The sequence below is a fragment of the Acartia tonsa genome, chromosome 11 (genome assembly GCF_053477335.1).
Source record: "Acartia tonsa isolate MP-2025a chromosome 11, ASM5347733v1, whole genome shotgun sequence".
NCBI lineage: Eukaryota > Metazoa > Arthropoda > Copepoda > Calanoida > Acartiidae > Acartia > Acartia tonsa.
Genome location: NC_137270.1, coordinates 35,185,086 through 35,207,274, shown reverse-complemented (window position 1 = coordinate 35,207,274; position 22,189 = coordinate 35,185,086). Strand labels below are relative to the sequence as shown.

The 22,189-nt window shown below is 30.5% G+C and overlaps 1 protein-coding gene across 4 annotated transcripts in view; it reads left to right on the top strand.

The window, feature by feature from the left end:
• Window positions 1-22,189, top strand: part of LOC145331020 (voltage-dependent calcium channel type A subunit alpha-1-like) — a 172,473-nt gene that overhangs the window by 18,776 nt on the left and 131,508 nt on the right. For all 4 annotated transcript variants that reach the window (XM_080175614.1, XM_080175615.1, XM_080175613.1 and 1 more), the window contains exons 5-7: window positions 5,929-5,993; window positions 14,134-14,204; window positions 19,221-19,287. In XM_080175614.1, the coding sequence (XP_080031740.1) occupies window positions 5,929-5,993; window positions 14,134-14,204; window positions 19,221-19,287 (203 nt within the window). The remainder of the gene's footprint in view (window positions 1-5,928; window positions 5,994-14,133; window positions 14,205-19,220; window positions 19,288-22,189) is intronic.

Here is a 22,189-nt window from a genome sequence, read left to right as displayed (position 1 = left end):
ACAAGCTACAATGCAGTTTTGTTCTAAGGTATTAACCTTGTTTAGCTAATCAATATCAATATCTTAAAATTGATTGGATCAATAAGGACTAAATTTTTATATTTTGGAAGAGATTGTATATAAATCACACGATATCTTAAACTTGAAAATTGCTCATGAATTGTTTAGAAATCTTGGTCAGTTTATGGTTGTTTATTATATTTAACTTAATCGGACTGAGCGACATACGAACGTATAGATGTGGTCACAGATGTAGTTATGGAATATGAAATATAGGAGAAAAAATATTTTACATTAAATTTTAGGAAATAATCCCTTCGTGGCAACGCCTCTTAAGGGGCGATTCGTCGTATTTTGAAAATGGCTTTTTATAGGTTATTTTAGGTTAGGTGATTGCCCCACAGGGTTTGGAAATTGGCCCCGCAGGGTTAGAGCCTCCCGCAGTGCCTAGAAATAGGAGAAAAGCTACTGTGAAAAATACGAAGAATCGCCCCTAGGTGCGTTGCCACGTAAAGGACTATACCCAAATTTTATATCAAGTAAATAGATATGACCTTTAATAATATTTCAAAATATTTGTTCATATGTGTAAGCTGTTCATATTACTAAAATCTCTGTGTGTCAAACCCATAACAGATATATTTACTATGAATGTGTATGGAATAGATTTATTATCCATGATAGTCAATTACAGTAATCAGACAACATGATATTCCAAGACTTTATTAAAAGAAATCCAATTGATTAAAACTGACGCATAACATGAGTGCAATAACTGCCCCTTCAAAATGTGTACATTATCTAACTAATAATATGTTTCAATTGTTACTTTACTATGTTCCAATTGGTACAACAAAGCGATTGTTAATCTAGACTTTGTATATTTATTGTTTATGGTGTACGGTAAAGTGGGCCAACTTGCTGAGTGTATAATCATTTCCGTTCATGCACAGTATCAAATCCTCAGAACTACTTATAGAACTATACAATTTGTCTATTCTTTATGATATATTCTTATTTTACATATCTCCTTTTAAAGTCCGTCAATGTATTATATGTTTAATTATTATGTGGCCATATTTTGTTAAAAATGCTTGCAAAACATACTTTTATTGACCTAATATACTCACATAGTTTCTTATCTTTACAAGCCCAAGTAATCAATTTGAAATATCTTTGTATTTTAAGAAAAAATGGTGTTCACTTGGGCTTGTAAAGAAACTAAGCTAGGATCTTAGGTCGAAAAAAGTTAATTTTGTTAGCATTTTTGGACAGAGTTATAGCCAAATACATAATTGAACATATTGTAAATTGACAGACGTTAAAAAATTTGTGATTTAAAATTTAAAACACATTGCGGAAACTTGATTAAAATACTAGAAATAGGCAAATTTATTTGTTTATTTGGGCTTGTAATGGAACTATGTGATGGGTGAAAATGGTCTGTTATGTAAGCATTTTTTAGTTATTGCCAAATACATAATCAAACATATAATAAGTTCACTGACTTAATAAGTTATTGCGATATTAGGCTAATTTAAAATACGAAAAAAACAAATAAGTAAAATAGGGAAAATTTGGGTGTACTTGGGCTTGTAAAGAAACTATGTAGGGATCTTAGGTTGAAAAGGGCTTTTTGACAGAGTTATTGCCAAATACATAATCAAAAATATAATAAATTGCCGGACTTTATTAGTTATTGTGATATTAGGCTAACTTAAAACACTAAAAAAATACCAAATAAGTAAAATAGGGAAAATTTGGGTATACTGGGGCTTGTAAAGAAAATGTGTGAGGAAATTAGGTTGAAAAGGGCTTTTTGACAGAGTTATTGCAAAATACATGATCAAACATATAATAAATTGCCCGACTTTATTAGTTATTGTGATATTAGGCTATTTTGAAACACTAAAAAAATACCAAATAAGTAAAATAGGGAAAATTTGGGAGTACTTGGGCTTGTAAAGAAATTATGTGAGTTAATGTGATATAAAGCTAATATAAACCTGTTTGCGATTATGACAATATGGGGAAGTGAAAGCACACCAAGTTGGTCAGTGTTGGTAACTTTTCAATACATTTACCTAAATATATATATTATTATATTTTAACTTTATGTAATAATATTCACACCAAAATGGGATTCTATGAATATTGTCGAAGAATAAATTGTATTTTCTTGAAAATTTAGATTTTTAAAGGCCTTTCTATAGTAAGGGTCCGTATATCCGACCTTCTGTCTTAACGGATAGCTTTTATCGTAAAGAAGTTGTATCAACTTTTTTTTTTATAGCTAGCCGGTTCTTTTAGTAAGTAGTAGATGTAAAATTTTTCATAGAATTCAAATATGCAATCGGTTTTTTTGTAGACCTCTTATTTTTTAAGTAATTTAAGTTTTTAAAAAAAATAATTAAGTCGGTTTTAAGGTACTAAAACGCAACAAAATAAAAGAAAAAAATGGTCAGTAAGAACAAAAATAGTAAGATCTTTAATTTGACACCTTACTTTTAAAATTCTGTTGAGTAATTATTGAAAAAATCTATTTTTTTAACCTCGGTATAATAAAAACTTTAGACCTAAATATTTTCTCAAACAGACATAAAAAACATGGGTTCATATATACCATTAGAATCAGAAAAATATTACGAATCCATTGTAAGCAAAATTGAAAAAAATTAAAAAATTAAAAAATTACAGAAATGGCCAATTATTTTTTTTGTTCAGACAACACTATTGTCTTCCCTTTTTTACCCCCTCTTTACCCCCTCTTTACCCCCTTCCCATTTTTATACTCAATTGAAGAATTAAGACGTTGCCTGTACAACATAATATGATATTTTCATATAATTCCTTTTATTGTAGTTTATATACTATATTGTAAACTTTTTTTTTCAATTTTGCTTACAATGGATTCGTAATATTTTTCTGATTCTAATGGTATATATGAACCCATATTTTTTTATTTGTGAAATAATAAAATTAAGTTCAAAGTTTTTATTCTCGTGGGTTTAAAAAAATCGATTTTTTCAATAATTACCTGACAGAATTGAAAAAGTAAGGTGTCAAATTAAAGATCTTACTATTTTTGTTCATAATGACCATTTTCTTTCTTTTTTTTGTTGCATTTTAGTACCTTAAAATCGACTTAATTTTTTTTTTTTTAAACTTAAATTACTTAAAAAATAAGAGGTCTACAAAAAAACCGATTGCATATCTGAATTCTATGAAAAATTTTACATCTACTACTTACTAAAAGAACCGGCTAGCTATAAAAAAAATAGTTGATACACCTTCTTTAGGAATTTTTAGAATTTTCATGTCTAATAAAAATTGTCACCCATGTACAGATTTTCTGAAAAGCACAATCTAATCGAATTAGGGATGTTTTGCTTTAGGCAAAAAAACTTCCTACTTCATATCATAACTAGCGGCTTCGCACCTAGCATATAGGGACTCAAACCTAATAAGAAATCATCCAAAGGCTTAAATATAAAAAATAAATAGCCTTCAAACAACCTCCTGGCCTACTTAAAGCAGTTCAGTAGAATTTAAATTTTAATCTACTGACAACAAACCTGAATCCTTATAATAAAGTAAAAGAATGTCTGTCTGTTTGTTTGTCTGTGTGTTTGTATGTTTGTACCGAAGGATCTCGCTAACCACTGAACCGATAGGGTTCTCCTTAACAGGGTAGCTTCTCATAGGTCCGGGAAAGGTTTTTAACTATTTTGGGTGAAGGTACCACCCTCCTCCCAAGAGAAATCACAAAAAATCGATTTTTTTACATAGAGACTTGAACGCAACATAGAATTATTTTCTTTATCAAAAACATTTAAAATGCTACTAGAGGCCTCTAGGGGCGTAGATGCTACTACTTTATATAGTAAGAACTGTAAAGCTAATAATTTACGACTAAAGAACGAAAATATATTAGATTTTCAATTTATTTTTGTATCATATTCATTTTCAATGGACGTAATAATATTTATTGAGTTAAATATATTTTCTGTGTTATATTTCAATTTTAAACAGGCGAAGAAAAAAGAAGAAAAATTACTACAGCATTACTTTTAATATATTGAATCTATTTTATTCAATACAGATTTAATTCAAGAATACATTTTTCACACAGAAAATACATTTATATTATATTCAATAGATTCAATTGTATTTCAATCGTTTGATAGAGCTCTCTCTCTCTCTTTTCTTTCTTTTTATCACTTCTTTCTCCCTCTTTCTCTCTTACTTTTGTCTGTATCTCTCCCCTACATCTTTTCGTTTATACAATGTTTTTATTTTTTCGTTTTTAAATAGAAAATTTATGTCCTTTTTACACGAAGTATAAGAAGCTAACGCAATCTTTCGTTCCAAAATATTTTAAGACTTATGCATTATCTATGAAAAATAACATGAAAATTTTTAAGACTTACCCAGTAGCTATGCTACTTTTGTTAATTTGCTATAAAATTAAATAGTTTTTTTTTCTGTTTTACATTGGCACCTCATCCATCTAAGCTTTAAATGTAAAGATCATTTCCCACTTGAAAAGCCACGAATATAAAAAGATATTGTAGCAAAAGAAAACTAAATTTCCTCCATGTGTTTAATTAATTTAATAGGATTTTATGGGCCTCGTTAAAATAAAACATATTCACGTCCATATTCTAGTGTAGAAACTTATTGGCCAGAAGAATCTTAACTTAAAACACTTATCTTTAATAGATGCCAAGAAAATCACGTTTCTCCTTTCACTTAGCTTATGGACAGACTGACGGACAAAAATAAACATTATTTACTTGTGTAGTTGTTGTGTAATGTTTTTTTTTGTCAGACGCCATATCTCTTCTTTTTTGGTTGGAAAGATTCTCTTTTTAACAGAATGTAATAGTTATTTCTCGCATCGTATAATAAACAGCTTTCCGCGGATATAGACTGTACAATTATAAGATTAAAACCAGTTTTTAAGCCCCGAGGTGCCGAAGGCACGGGCTAAAAAAACTGGTTTTAATCTTATGATTGTAGATTTTTATATTCGTAGAAAACTGGATATAATACGATGCTAGACATAGTTTTTTTCGAATTGATGAGAACCGGTTCTAATCCACCGGATTAGAATCGGTTTCGAATGAATAGTTATTTCTCGCTTCGTATTATAGTCAAATTTCTGCGGATATAGAATGTACCATTATAAGATTAAAACCAGTTTTTTTAGCCCCGAGGTGCCGAATGAATATGAGAAAATAAATTATTTTTTTGACAGACGCCATATCTCTTCTTTTCTTGGTTAGAAAGATTCTCTTTTCAACAGAATATAACATATAAAATGCCAATTTATATTCTTTGGTTGGTTAAATAAGTGATATCATAAGGGATGTATGGATGGTACAATGGGTATAAATTTATATTCTTTGGTTGGTTAAATAAGTGATATCATAAGGGATATATGGATGGTTAAATGGGTATAAAAGTATTTTTTTTCATTGAAACTAGCAAACAAAAACTAGCAGATAATTACGTTCATAAGAAACAAAAATTAATTTGTTAAAATAATAGCTTTAACATTTTTGTATTTAATCAATCTATTAAACCCCCTCAAATTATTTCTTCTTGTAGTTCAATATCCCCTTCCTCCTTTTTTAATGGCATAGTTTTATTAAAGTAAATAGCAACTTCCACCCCCTAGAGGTCTCTAGGGGCGCTTGAAAGAAAAGGGTGGAGGGAGAGGGGGGGCAACCCTTTACTTAACATTTTAGTTTTTTAGAAGAATTATGGGGGGGGGGGGGGGAGTTTACTTGGGTGATTTCTCTAATGAGGTTGGAGATATCATCGCTCCAAAAATTTATCGGCCCAGCGGTTATCAAGATCTTGAGCTACAGACTGACATACAGACATTCTGTTACTGTTATATAAAGATATTTTGTTTTTCAGGAGAGCCACCAGATTTTTGATAGAATGGCCACCCTTCGAGTACACCGTCCTACTTACTATTTTAGGTAACTTTTTTTTTGTAAAAGCGAAGCTTTGTTACAATTAGGGTCAGTTCGTTCGTACGTCAATAAATTAACGGATAGCTCTTATCATCAAAATTGGCATGTTTTAATTGCTCTATATATCGATTTCAACCTTAAATTATGATATAAAAGTTAGGTCCAATTCAGAATCGTTGCTATTTCAAACATGTCGATTTTTAAAGGGTGATGTAGTTGTCGTATTCCCATGGTTTTTAAAATGGCGATTTCTAGGACGATTTTTCGCCATGTAATAATGATACTTTATAACAAAGATGGTTTAATTTCCTTGTAAGACAGTGATTTGATGCATCAGGTTGAAAGTAGAGTAGAATACGATATAAATAATTTTCCAGTATCGCTTCGAAACCGATTAATATCCGGTGGATTAGTGCCGGTTCCGAGCCGTATTAAAAAATCATGTATTGTATAGTATTACATACAGCTTCTCATGAATAATGAAATATAAATCATAAAATTAAAACTAGTTTTGTTAGCCTAGTCCTTCGGCCTCTTTGGTCCTTCATTTCAATATCCGCGGAAAGCTAATACAGTAAATGACTATTATTATATTCATTATTAAACAATGAATAATAAAAATATGAATACTTACAACGATATTTTTTGATAGACATTAACTTGGCTTAAAATAAAGAAAATTATAAATGTATTTAGGACAGAAGTAGAATTCATATGAATATCATGTATTTATATATATTATTTAACTAAGACAAATTTGTTCGTAATTAGCTCAGCAAAACAAGCTTAAATAATTTAGTTGAACAATAAGAATATCCATATTTATTACATAATAAAAGTCTTTGACACTTATTGTAAATAAAACATTGTTTGTCAATTATTTGTTGGATAGTTTATTTTGATTTCAATAGTTTTTAACTTGATAAAAAGTACGAACATACACTTTTTATATAATATAGCTGCGCTAATAATAAATATAATAAACATATATGTATAAATTCATGCTGACTTAGCACTTTTTAATAAAGCCCACACATATACACACTCACACACACATACACTTACATACACACACACACACATAAAACAACACACACACACATTGTTCTAAAGATTCATAAGAACATATAAATAAAATCTTTTTTATAGTATTTTTAGATATATTTAAAATTGTCGAAATATAAAATACTTGCGGCTACGCCTTTAGATGTCTAAAGGGGCCCTTGCATGGGGGAAGTCAACCCCTCAATTTTAATTGTAGTTCTCAAAAAGTAAAAAAATAAATGGGAGGGGGCCATTTTTTTCTAGAGGCGATTCCTCTTGGAAGGGTCGTGGTACCCTCGCTGTAAACCTTTCTTCGGAACCTATGAGAAGCTATTATGTAAAGAAGAACCATATCGGTTTAGTGGTTGGAGAGATCCGGTTACTTTATAATAAGGATAACATTATATATTAAGAAAAGGGTACATAGATAGTAACTATGAAATTAATCTTCTCTCTATTTTTCCCCCTTCCACAAAAACTACAGATAGATTTTTTTAAAATTAGAAAAGTTTTTTTTTTTACTACAGGTTTTGTATTTATACATCAAATGCTTTGAAGTAATCAAACTGCTATTAATTCTGTTTCTTTTTTAACCAGAACAATGGATATAGAATACGCAGATATATTGACATGGGAAAATTAGTCGTCAATTTAGGTTGTTAATGTGGAACTTATCTATAGGTCAATTCGTTCGTTCAGTAGAAGGGGATGGATGAGCGCTATTGTTATTTTAGCCAGTTGCGAGTATCACTTTTTTACATGGAGATCTGGAGTAACATCCAAGTAATAATATATCGATTCCTAGAACAAGAAACATATCAACGCTTTAATATTGTAATTTTTTTCGCTAGTGCCCTCGTGACGTAAAAAACACATTTGATAAAAAAGTTATAAGGATTAACCATGATCAAAAAGATGAATTAAGATAATAATATATTTTTTCATTAGTTGCGCAGCTGCTCTTTAATTCACTTTGTCTGTCCGTCCGTCTGTAACGACATGGAGGAAATGGGATTTTATAAGCCGCTATTTTTTACGAGAGTTCCATCAACAATGACCAATAAGTATAAAGTATTTCTCACTTAATCCGTTAGTCTGTCGGTCTGGTCATCATGGGGACATTGGAATTTTCAGCGATAATAGAGTTTTTTCTTAACTGCTATCAGAGATAGATTGCTGCAATTTCGGTGTATCTGTAATGCTTTTTCTGACTTCAATTTATTCACTTTGCTTGTTTCATTATTATTTACGGTTTATTTTTGTAAAGTATTTACGTTTATGAGCGTCGATACTTACATATGTTGTCATTCTTGTTATCATTCTTTTTTTTTTGTTTCCTAGAGGGGGAATAATTTTGTGTATGATTAAGTCTGACAGATAAAGATTAATATTGTGTGTGTGTATGGGGGGGGGGGGATAACCTCTCCTCCCCACCATCAAGAGTTAATGCAATATAGACAATATTGTGAAAAAATGACTGATTAGCCTAAATTATATTAGCGAAATCATTGGGTGTTTTTGTCCATAGAGAAAAAGAATATTATTTTAGTGTTTTCTGCTTTTTGACCCAATTCTTTTTCACTTTTACATCCACTATATTTTTTTGTAAATTGTTTCGAAATATAATTATAATGTTTTCAGGCGAATTTTATAGTATTTAATAAAAGGGACCATTATTTTAATGTCATCTATTTGGTATTAGTGGTCACATATAATCGACATGACGTTTTGACTAAAGTATTTTATTTTATTAATATTCTTACCTAAAGATCAGTTAATAAAATATTATACGACAAAGAATCACAATTTTTCCAATTTCTATTAAGAAAAAAAAACTTAATGTTTACGTCCTACATATTGTTTTTTTGATCATCATTAAGAAGAGAAGGAATAAGATTATTAAAATCATTTTATCAAAAAAATCGAAAATATTTTGCAAGAAAGATTAAAGCGAAGTTTGCGAACACAGTAATAGTGTCTGACTGATTATGACGTAAAAAAAAAATTAGCCAATGAGAGGCCGTTATTGACCAATGGTAAAATTTATAGTGGCCTCTCATTGGCTAATTTTTTTTGTTACGTCATAATCAGTCAGACACTATTACTGTGTTCGAAGTTTGCGTAATTCTTTAAAAAATGTCTTCAAAATTGAAATTATAGAAAGACAGAGAAAGAGAGCTAAATTGTGCAGCGATGATAGGCAAATTTTGATAAATCAGTACAAATAACATTTTTGATGGATAGATAGGTAGATTTTTAAACAATCCACCAAATTTAGAGTAAACGGGATACTAAAATCAGCGGTTTTTATAGTGTATAAGGCCCTAGAGGCTTTTAAGGGGCACTTATTAAAAAGATGCAGGGTTGAAGTTCGCGATTTTTCTTTTTTAAACCTATAATAATCTTCCCTGTAAAGGAGATTCATATAGATCCAACGGTTAGCGAGATCTTTTAGTACAGGCTGACATTCTGTTACTTTCTTTATAAGTATTATTCCTGCCCATACCGTGACTCCAATAGGCCTAGAATAAGATCCAGCGGTTAGCGAGATCTTTCAGAACAGACTGACATTCTGTTACTTTCTTTTATAAGTATTATTCCTGCCCATACCGTGACTCCAATAGGCCTAGAATAAGATCCAGCGGTTAGCGAGATCTTTCAGAACAGACTGACATTCTGTTACTTTCTTTTATAAGTATTATTCCTGCCCATACCGTGACTCCAATAGGCCTAGAATAAGATCCAGCGGTTAGCGAGATCTTTCAGTACAGACCGACATTCTGTTACTTTCTTTTATAAGTATTATTCCTGCCCATACCGTGACTCCTGTAGGTCTAGAATAATATTGTATGTAAAATATTTTCTCTATATGGTTCACTTCATACTCAATCATTGTTTGTAGCAAAGCTACTCCAGATGCTGTGAGTATTGGTGCAAAAAAATGGGGACATGATTCCAGTGACGTCATATTTTTCTTTCCTGAAAAAGGGAAGGGGGGAAGAAAATCTCTTCAAAAGAGATGGGGGAAAACCCCCTTATCTCCCATCGTTTTTTTTCTTCCCCCCTTCCCTTTTTAGGGAAAGAAAAATATGACGTCACTGGAATCATGTCCCCATTTTTTGCACCAATACTCACAGCATCCTACTCCATAATACATTAATATTTGTAAGCAAGAAAAGTTAGGCCGCAATTAAAGATATATGTTTGAATTCCAGTACTATTAAATATATATTTTTTAAGTCACTTTGTCCGTCTGTCTATCTAATACAACGTGATCAAGATAAATCAAATCCATTGAAGAATGTTTTAAATATTTGTCTTGATTTGTTCGTCAGTCTGTTCTTGTTTTCTTTTTATTCTAGGAAATGTATCTCTAGTTTTAGCTTCGCTACTTATAAGGTGTTATCCTTGTTATTATTATTCATTGAGAAATCATTGGCCCAAGACATCCTTTATGGTATTTTTCTGTCCATGAGGTCTTGGGTTCGAATCATTTCAGACCACAACATTAGATATTATGCGAAAAAGACAAACATTTCTCTCGATAAGGAGCACACTGGCAAAGTTTATCTCAATTATTAGTACCAATATTAATTGAGAGTTCATTAGCGAAAAACAACATTCTATACTGTATTTTTCCAACCACGAAGCCTTTGGTTCGAATCACATCTATTAAGCTTATCCAAGCACTGTTATAAATATAAATAAATTTCAACTTTAGTAAATTTGCAGCTTTTATGATAATAAAGCAAAATTTGGCATAAAATCAATATTAATATGAGATCACGGCCATAATATAGACATATCATTTGTAGACTTATCATAAAATCTTTTTTGTCAAAATGAAGATTAGTTATTCTTATGTATACATATGAATCTCAAACTTAAATTAAAACCATATTCAAGTAAAGCTTTTTGATGGGTCGAAAAGATTTAATTAAATTAATAAAATGGTGATTAGAAAGTAGCGGGAAAAAGTGTCTCGGAAATCAGCCATGTGACGTCATAAAAATGAGGGAGATGAGAGGAGAAGTGGGAAAGAAAACCCATAAAAAAGAGATGAATAATCCATCATTTTTTTATGACGTCAAATGGCTGATTTTTAAGACACTTTATCCCGCTACAACAGAAAATTTAAAAACAATTCTTTCATGTTTAATTGTTTTTTTAATACTGAAAAAAATTGTATTCTTTGTCTGATTACTCTAGGTAATAAAACTATGAAGACCCTAAAGTGCTCTAACCATGCAATTCTAGAATATATTATTATTAATGTACATTTTAAAATTTGTATTTTATATTTAATAATTTGTATTGTAAAATATGACATTTTACATAAACTTATTACCTCGTTACTGTTAAAACAGTTCTTGCGATTTTAAACCTTGATTTAGATTCATGAGATAGGTATAATCTAAAAAAAAACATTGCAATCGTTACCAAAGTTCTAGTTTAGCTTTTTGACTAATTATTTTTATAATTTTCCAATAAATTTCAAATCTGGAATGTGTGATTTTTTAGTCGACTAGCAATATATTAAAAGAGTGTATATGGACGCCTTACAATCTAAAAAAATCCATAATAAACATTGTGCCTAGAATATGTTTTTCTATCATGTTTTCCTGGAAAAGAAGAATTTTTTTTTATGAGAAAAAGCATTAGATGTTATGCAACAAGTATTACTCATTATTTATTTATTAATGTTCTTTTATATGTATTTATGTACTTGAATCACAGATAAATACAAAATTGGTAATTTACTTTTATTAAAAAAGATCTTCGCCCATAGCTTCAAAAGAACTAATTCTAAAAAAAGGGACAACAATTTAGAGTTAAACTATCCCTAGAGATATAAGCATCTTACCTAAAATAACCAAATCAGATCAGCTATTATTAGGATCTTTAATTTCAAACAAAATACCTCTTACATTGTAGACTGGTGTCTGCGCCTATAGCATCTCGTACAAAAAACTGGAAGGAGGGGATCGAAAAATGGCTTAAAACTGTTCCCAGACTGAAAAATAAAAGTAAATACCACTAAACCAGCACAGAACTTATGTGAAGCTTCCTTTAATGTAGAACTCCACCTGTTCAGCGTTTAGCAAGTTATTAAAAGACAAACAAAAAAACTTTGTATTATAGATGGATAAATCAACACCAAATCTTAAGTACAAAATGAAAAATTACTATTCTGTTATTGTTCATACAAAGTCTTTTGAGATAATATTTGTAATCTAAGTTTTTTTTAAATTATGAATGTTACAAAATTTGAGATTTTGTTTTGATTTTAACTTGCAATAACACTTTAATATCACAAATATCCTTTTTCATATTTTTTTTATATATTTTCATCTTATCCAAAATTCATAAAACTTGCCTAATATAAACAGCATACATTGTATAGTTATTAAGAAAGGGATGAAATTAATAAAAAATAAATACCTAGTAGAAAAGGAAAGCATTTAAGCCCCTTTAGTAAACATAAAGCTTGCAGTAGTCTTGTTTAACCTTGGCTAGCCTAACTTAGCCGGATTAATGATTACTTTGTGATTTGGGTACAAGCTCTTATAATTATCCCTTTTTTTTTACATAGTTAGGTTAGGTTAAGAAGGGTTAAGTAGAGCCGTTTGGGGATAGTGACCCTTTCTGTTGCTGAATCTTTACCTTTACTATAATGCAGGGAGGGAGGGGACATTATGCTGTTTATTACACTAGTCCCCAAAGTTTTATTATAATGTTTTCGTATTCGTTGTCCTAAAACTTTGGAGACTTTTATTGAATTTTGATTGGTTGGTTCATTAAGTTGCCAAACGTTTCAACTACTAATTGTAATCTACACAAGGAATAATTTTGTCTTTCATTATAATTATTTATGACATCGTATTATAGACAACTTTCCGAGGATATTAAAATGAAAGTTATATATTAAAACCAGTTTTGTTAGCTATAAGGTGCCGATTTAAAAAAAAAATCGTGGAAAACTGTCTTTTATACGATGCTGTACATTTTTTAAATTTTTTCAGTAGTCTGAGAATCGGTTGTAATCCAGCAAATATTAATCTGTTTCGAAGCCATACTCGAAAATTGTTTCTGTTAATATTTTTACCTGTCTGTGGAAGTTATTAGCTTTAGTTTTACCATCAATACATAATTAATTACCATCAGGCGCACAAATACACACACACAAACTCACACACACACACACACTATTACACATATTAACTTGCACAAAAAACACACATAAAACAAGTATACATACGATGATATTTGATTATATACTCAAAACGTTTTAAGTGGACTTAAAGAAGACGCATGGTAATCAGATGGACATTTCAAATGATAGAGTAGCTTCGCTTCTAATGTTAACTTTCTTGTTAGACAAAAGCCCGGTATGTCCTGGTATATAAAATAGTGATTCTTTTGTCTGTAGCTTACAATTTCAATATCTATTGAACTGATTCAGTTCTCCTATTTAGTTGAGCTTTACATAGGACCTTGAAAAGTTTAGAAGCGAAGTAAATAGTATTATTATGAAGTATAGCAATGTTTATATTATTAGTATGTTATTTTTCTACAGGTATTATTCTTTTATAGCATAGTGTAGAGTACTTTTAATTTATTTTTCCCTACCACCTGATCTGTGTAATTACATAATTACTTTCTCAATGTACTATCAGTTAGCTTACAAGTACAAATAGCAATTTTTAGAAGGGGAGATCATCACATTAAAATCAGTTTTGTAGCCCCGTAGGGACGAAGGACCGGGCTAGCAAAACTGGTTTTAATTTTGATTTTAATATTTGTGCAAATAGACTGTAATACGATGCTATACATGATTACATGTGTTTTAAGTCTTATTAAGTAAAACTTTACTTAAAATAAATCCGCGAAAGTAAAATGACCCCATTTTTAATTTACACAAGTTTAGCCGTTTATAGCCAATATAAGCCAAACTAACTAAGCCATCCAAATTATAGTTGATTATGGTGTATAATATCGGTTTATAGCAAAAGCTGAAATATATAAAATATTGAGATATTACAGTTAAAAAGCGGATGTATATGAAATTATATCCATATGTAACATATAATCTTTATTTCAGCCAATTGTGTCGTACTAGCCATAGAAGATCCACAGCCAAATAGAGATAAGACTGAGCTTGCAAGAAAATTGGTAAGTTATATTTCTTTGAAACAGCGCAGCTAATCAACAAGTCATTCGCTATGATTAATATTTAGTATGTCAACTGCTTCTGGCGTTGCAGCTGCATATTTATAGATAATTCAGAACCCATTATTATAATGGGACGCATAAAATTAAGTAACAGTAGCACTTTCAAAATACTGAAAGCCTTTCTGATTTTCAAGATTCTGATTCCGTATTTAACCGCGGCCTTTCGTTTTTGATGCTCATTTTATTGGTGTAGTGACGGCCGAGACTTGTATTTCGCCATTACAAATTGATCTACATATTTATTCTAAGAGATCCGATAAAAAAATGTAAAAACAGTATTTCTAATCCATCAAAGCTTTTCTCCTAAGAAAGTTTTGACATTATTTTGGTGGAGTCAGGAGCTGTGATTTGATAATTTAATTTCCAGTAGGTTTTTGTCATATAATTATACATTTTTATATCCGCAGAAGACTGTCTATAATACGAAGCGATTATAATTAGCTATTTTAAGATGGCATCGAAACCGATTAATATCCGCTGGATTAGAACCTGTTCTCAGCCATATTGAAAAAATCTATTTTAGCATCGTATTATCGTTTTCCAAGAATATTAAATAAGAACCACAAAATTAATACCAATTTTGTTAGCTCTGGCCTTTTGATATTCGCGGAAAGCTGTATACGACGCGATGAATAACTATTTAGTATATATTGTAGGAATTTTTAAACTTTCGAGGGAATAAACTAAGGATAAACGTTGTTTTAGAATTTAACCAAAGGGACGCGGGTATGAAGAAGATAAATAAAATATCTTTGTTGGATAAAATCATTCACTGAGAATTGTTTTCCAGTATCCTGGTCCCTTTTCCCTGGATGGGTTAAACTTTAACCCTGGGTAATGAATAATAAATGCGCCATTTCGAGGAGAAAAACAACTTTAAATCTTTATAGGGTGTCCCATAGTGTAGTGGTTAGCGCACTACGCTGTGGTTGGGAGAAACCGAGTTCAAGTCCCCACATAGACTTTGCACACGGTTGACAAATGCTGTCGCAATTTGTCAGATTATGATCACGCAACCTTCCCTAAGATGCCCTAGGGTTGTAAGGGGGGAGATTTGTAGGAAGTTAGGATTCTACAAATCAAGCAGCTCTAACCATGCTTTCCCTCATCCATGCTCCTCGTATGAGAGTGCCATTAATTAGGGTGGCTTAATATGGAACACCTGCCAAAACTCTAGGCCAGGGTGATGTAATAATTGAGTAGCTTCCACGAGAATTGCGGGTCAGCTTGTAATGTAACATAGAATACAATCAGCTGTGCGCGAAGCTTACCAATCTAAGATTGGCCAAAGGATTCTCACTTCCAGTCTCCGTGTGCATCTGAGTCCTAACTTCAGAGAATCAGGGCTACACCAACCAACCAACTTTAAATCTTTCAAAATATTTTCTTAAATCTTGTTAAGATAAACAAAATAGTACGAATTACAAAAATATAGATACTTAAAAAAACTTTCTGAGTTATATTTGCTTTAAAAAAAGGCTAAAACCTGCCAATGCAATGCAGACACTGTTGTACAACATACAAGTGACTTACTACTCTAGCTTTTGAAACCATGTTTTTTATTTTATTTGAAATAATTATGCTTGAATTTAACAATCACAATTGTCTATATCTTTATTGCCACGTGACTTTACCATTATCGTTTAGGAATCATATTTCTTCTTTCTTTTCCTAGGTATTCTTTTCAATCTTCATTTTATCTTACTTCTGAGCGTGTTTGTTTGGTAGCTGTCTATTGTGCCCTAGCAAAATAGGGATATATGTCACCGCACTTGGCTCACGTGTTCTATTGACGTCATAGTAGAGGGAAAGAAAAAAGGAAGGAGTGAAGATAGATAAGCGATGGGGTATAGGGTATTTTATGACGTCTATAGAATAGTCACGCCAAAAGTGGTGACATCTAATCCTATTTAGATAGGTCATTAAAGACAGCTACGTTTGGTTGTACCACGTTTTATAAATTTAAATTCCGTAATTCTGTGTTCAAGTATCTACTATGACATTCTCAGAATCTATTTTAATAATATCTGAATAAAATAATTAATAGGTTTTTAAATGATCATATAACCCCTTAAAAATAGAGTTTTCAATTTTAGTGTTTCTAACCATTTATCGCACTACAGAGTTGGTACAATAATATATTATGCTTTTCTCAGATTTTATTTCAACAAAGAATTTTATCTATATTCTCTGCCGGTGTTTTTAAAAAAACTTTAAATTTCGCATAAAATAGCAATTTTAAAAAAAAAGTTACAAAAAGGATGAATGATGCAGGAGTTAGCTTTGTATTTTTATACTAAGCATCATGATGTCATTTATTTGTTCTTAGTTTAAAATCAGACTGTTAAGATTTTATATTTGATATAAGTTTAGTTTATAGTTATTTATGGCATCGTAATATAGACAGCTTTCTGCGGATATCAAAAAGAAAATGCTGAAAAAAAGTGATCCATCTTAAAATCGTTTTCCACTTATTACAAGCAAACAAACAAAAGAAAGTTATATTTTCGCTATTTTAAAACTGTTTTTTTTTCGTGGGTTTTGTACAAATTTTTGTATATCTGGTTGTGGATAGAATTATAAATATATATTTTCCAAGAAATTGTCTCTAGGGACAAAATTTTACATTTTATTGCGACATTTACACACATTTTAATCTTTATATACCGTTAAACTATTATAAGGGTTTAATAGAAATTTTATTCATGAATTCAGTCACAAAGCTATTCTAAAATAAGTGTTAGTCTGCTTTGTTTGACTTTTTAAGTGGAATTCATTTTTGGAAGGGGCGAGGCACATGAAGTAAAATATGTACTTGGGAGGGTATTTAACCTGAGGTGGATTCTTAAAAAAAAAATTTGGCTCAAAATGCCTCAATAAAATCATTGAGGCTCGCTAAAACTTAGGTGGGGATAATTTTGCCTCACTGCGAGCCTCACTGATTTTAGTAAGCCAGTGAGCCAAAAAAGTTTTATAGGAATCCACCTCTGCCTAATTAATAACCCACTTTTCGAAAAAAAAGTAAAAAAAATACTTGATTTGGTGTTGGAACCTTGTATTTTTCTAGGGAGGGGGGGGGGGAGGGGTGAGTAATCTTTTTGGAAGTCCCTGCCTCTCTCACTCAAACATATATTTGATATTAGATTTGAGTAAGTTCTAAGAAGGGCTATGGTATTTAAACAACTTTAACCTAGATATTTATTGGCATTTAATTTATTTGTGAAAATCTAAAATCCTTATTTCACACAAAAGGCACACAACATATTTATTGAATTTTAAAGTTCTGACTATAGCATCCTTTTACCATTCTATTGATACATTACAATACAACCTTTGTTTTTGACATCTTCAGCAAAACATTTTTCTTCAACTTTCCTTTCATTTTCCCTGTGCAATATTTTTTGTTTTTCACTTAAGATTGAGGTTTTCGTCCACATTTTGAAACTAGTAGAATGTTGTTAAAAGATGTAGTTGAAAAAAGGTGCATTTTTCCTGTTCACTTGCAGACAATTTCATACACTTGATTTTCGTCATTTTTAGAAATTCAGCTGATGAGTAACATCAGTTTTAATTACGTTTGAAACGTAGTTCTGATTGTTAGTCGATATATTATTAGTATTAGCACAATTAATCTATAACTGGGGTTTATACGTCCGTATGTCTGTACTTTTTTTTATTATACTATATTTTCCTATATTTTATCTATTTTTTTCCGAAATAACAGGTAACTGTTCTTTTTTTCTTCCTCTTTTGCTCCTTACAGATTCAATCTGTTGGACCAGATCTTATAAATTTCCAACGCTAATTTGTAAAGGTTTCCTATCATAACATAGATATCGAGGAATATGAAGGACCTAGGAAACACTTACACCTAAGAAATTGTTTAGGTTTTGGCCAACCTATTGAACTGTTTATAATGATTAAAACAAAATATAAATAATATATCCTTATATGTTTTAATAGCTTAAGTTTCTTGGTGCAGGGTATAACAGACTAATTGTAATTCCCAAGAGAAATCCAGGCGGACGGAAAAAACTACAAAATATATTTGAATATTGAATTTTTTTTTCTCTAAGGAAGAAATCAAAGACACGACTGAGGCGCTATTCTCACAATTTTCAGGGGTGCTTGATAAGGTCCACTAGTCTACAGTTGTAAGGATATTTTGCATAATTTTGGTTGCTTTCACGCAAAGAACCTGTTGAGCACTGTTTCAACTCCTTTATCTTTTTTATTAAAATTAAAATAAGAGGTGGGGTTATTTTTTTTCTTTTACCCTAATTAAGCGAGGCCTATGTCTGCGGTGCTCTAGCCTTGCGGGGCTACCCAGAGTAACCTAACCTAACTGATCTAAAGCAATAAACAAACAAACGAAAATCTACCCCCTCCCCATTACTTTCAATTCATTTCAATATAAGGGAGTATGGGGGGGGGGGATATCAGTGCTTAAAAAGGAAATTTGTGTAAAAGCGCCACAAACATTCGAGAAATTTTTTAAAAAGATAACAGTGACCAATTTATTTGCTTCATTAAAGGAACACCGTCTATGCTAAAGCTAGCAAGTAAAGCTATACTATTCAATACAAAGCCGATAAACATACAAATAAAAAAAAACTAATAAGTCTGAAAGTACAACCATACTTTCTATACTTTGTGTTTTCAAATGTTTTTCCTGGATTTTTTTTGGAGTGGCGGAGCTAATCTACAAGAATAAGAGTAACGAAGCACTACTAACCTGTACTATAGAAAACAAAAACTGTATTACAGTAAATATCCATATTGTTGTTGTTAATTATACATTAAATCTATTTTGCCCTCTGCGATAATGCCTTTGGAAACTTACAAATGGGCTGTGAATAGTAACTGAAAGTCCTTTTCTAATCATGCATAACTTATCATTTACTCGTTTTAAACCTGTCTAGAGAACTGACCATTTAACAGAATAATTTATTTTAGGAATCAACAGAGGCCTATTTTCTTGGTATTTTCACAGTGGAAGCCTCGCTTAAGATCATTGCCCTAGGTAAGTGATAAAAATACCCGCAGATTTAAAGTTAAGATAATTGTCGTACCATGGGTAATACGCCGCAGATTCATAGTTAAGATATTTGTCTTACCATAGGTACTGACCGCAAATTTAGAGTTAAGACTTTAAAGTATGTATAGGTAACTGTTAAAATAACCCGCTGATTTAGAGTTAAGGTAGTGACTATACCACATATAAGTGTTAAAGAAACAGATTTAGATTTGAGACTTAAGAGCATATCTTTATGTAACTGTTAAAATAACCCGCGGATTTAGAGTTAAGAGAATTGTCCTGGGTAGGTGCTAAAAACAACCCGCTTATTTAGATTTAAGGTTATTACCAAATACGTCCAAGGTTCTTTTTTTTTTTTGGGGGGGGGGGTGAGGGGGAGGTTATGGAGGGTTGTAAATACTTTTTAACCTCCAAGCCAACCCCACCCTCCGTCTGTAGATCCAAGATGATTTCTATGGTAAATGTTAAAATTAGATTTAGAGTTATGCTGGACAATTTCTTGGAAAAAACAGAAGACATAAAAAGTTCCAACGTGATTGACGTAACTGACGAAATGCGAAGAATGGTAACTGATCAATTATGAATTTTTTACAAAGTTCTTGCAAACAAAGGGTTGATTGACTGCGGAATATAAAGTAATGCTAGATACTTATTAGTCCTAGACCTGTGACAATTAAAGTTTAATTCCACAACTTACCTCATATTTGATTATGAAGTAGATTAATTTATAATCTAATCCTTTAGACAAAAGCGCAGTGTTTTCTTCACTAAAAGCCGCAAAGAAACTTTATTTATATATTTGCACACAAAACTAACTTTGAATAGAATAAATTATGTAAAATACAAGAATAAAAGTATTCCTAAAAGGGAAAGGTAAATATAATCTTAAATTAAATATAAATTATGATTACAGAAAATATTGAATTGTGTAAATTAAATCACTTTATTTCTCAGCATTTACTCAATCAAAACTTTAATTGTTAACAATACTATTACTCTTGTGTCAAAATCTATTATACAATTACAGGCGTACATGCACAAATACTAGAAAAGCTTTGCTTTTATAAAGATGTTATGAATGAAGACTGGCTGCTCGCTAAGGCTCTCTTATTTTAATTCTAAATTCTAATGGAATAAACAAAACAGAGAATTCTAAACATTTTCATTAAATTCATTGGCATTCTACTCAAATAACACAGACGTAGGTAACTCTGAACAGTGAACAATGTACAATATTGTAAAAATTGTAATTTGAGATAAAGGAAGACATTTTCGAGTATTTTCAGTAAAGTTGTGTGTAACTACTTAGTCAAATGCTCTTATTATGTCAAACTGATCTTTAAATGTATATATATAATATATAATTGTAATAGTTAAGAACAGTTTGACTTAATAAGCGCATTTGACTATACGATTATTTATAAATCGACAAAATGTTTCATAAAAAATCAAAACTCTAATGGGTGTATTAAGTCTTTAGTTATTGGCATTATCTAATTATTTAGTTTTTATCCATAAGATTTAAATATTGTAGTGATGTTTTAGATTTTTTTTATTGCACATTTAAAGCAATATATTCTGAACCTAATAATAAATTCAATTAACTTCAAGATATTAGAATCTGTAAATCAATATAAAAAACTGCATTTTCCATAACTCATTTTTATATGCGAAAAAATGTAATCTAGCCGTAGCAGGCAAGCTACCAATCTGGCAATATAATATTTATAGATGGGAGTTTTATGCAGAGAAGCTTTACCAGAATTGGCTTCAATGCAAATCTTGGTGGGATATTCTTAGTTTTATATGTTTACCAATATTTATACACTTTGTAAATATTGCTACAATTTTTAGATAAGAAAAATATTTTTTTATTAGAATTTTTAGTAACCAAAAAATCATTAACAAATTTATATCCTATACATAATGATATTATTTCTCTTGACAAATATGATTTTTGTAATACCCCATTCTATTTTGGCCTATCTTTATTTTGGTATTTGTTGGTCTATTAGATTTTCATAAAAGCCTAATCTAGATTAAAAAATAGCATCAACTGAAAAGCTTTAGTGATTGTAGATTATATTTCTACTACATTACTAAAACTGATTCAACCTCTTAACTAGTTAAAATTATTAGGTTATTACTTTTTATTTGGGACCTTCAGAATCATAGAAAATTTATGTTCATGATGTAAAAATGAAATATTATGTTGAATGTGCATTTTTGTCCATAGTTTATGTTTTGCAGCATGCAGAACATGTATAAACACAATTTTAAACAGGCAAGCAGATTTTTAAATCTCAGCTAAGATAATATTTTAATTTTAATAAAAGAGTTATTATATTATCAATTACTTGCAGCTTTACGTTTTACTGTCTACATTGTAACTAAGAGTATTTTGCCTTTAATAAGAAGCTTCTCTGAATATTTTTTTTGACCCATTCAATTCCAATATTTAATTCTATTACAGTATTAAGTTATTTGATTGACAGTTAGGATCTTGCTATCCACTGAACCAATTGAGTCCTCTATTTTGAAAAGTAACACAAAGGCCACTCGATAATTTTTTGAACTATTTTATTTTCAAATATTAGTCTTGGGAAGGATTTAAAATATTTTTATTCTATCTTTTCCTTCCATCTTATAGAGAGCTCCTTTATTTAAATGTTTCAGTTAATAATTTTTCTTAAATATTTAAAACAAAATTGAAACTAGCCAACAAGCGAAATAAATAAGAAATAACATTTGGGCGGTGATAAAAAGGTCATCAATTTACTAAGTGTTGCCACTCAATGACAGCTTAAATACATTTATTGATTTTTTGGATTTAATTTCGTTGTCGGTATAAGCTGTGAAAACACACTCAAGCTTATGCATATTGAAC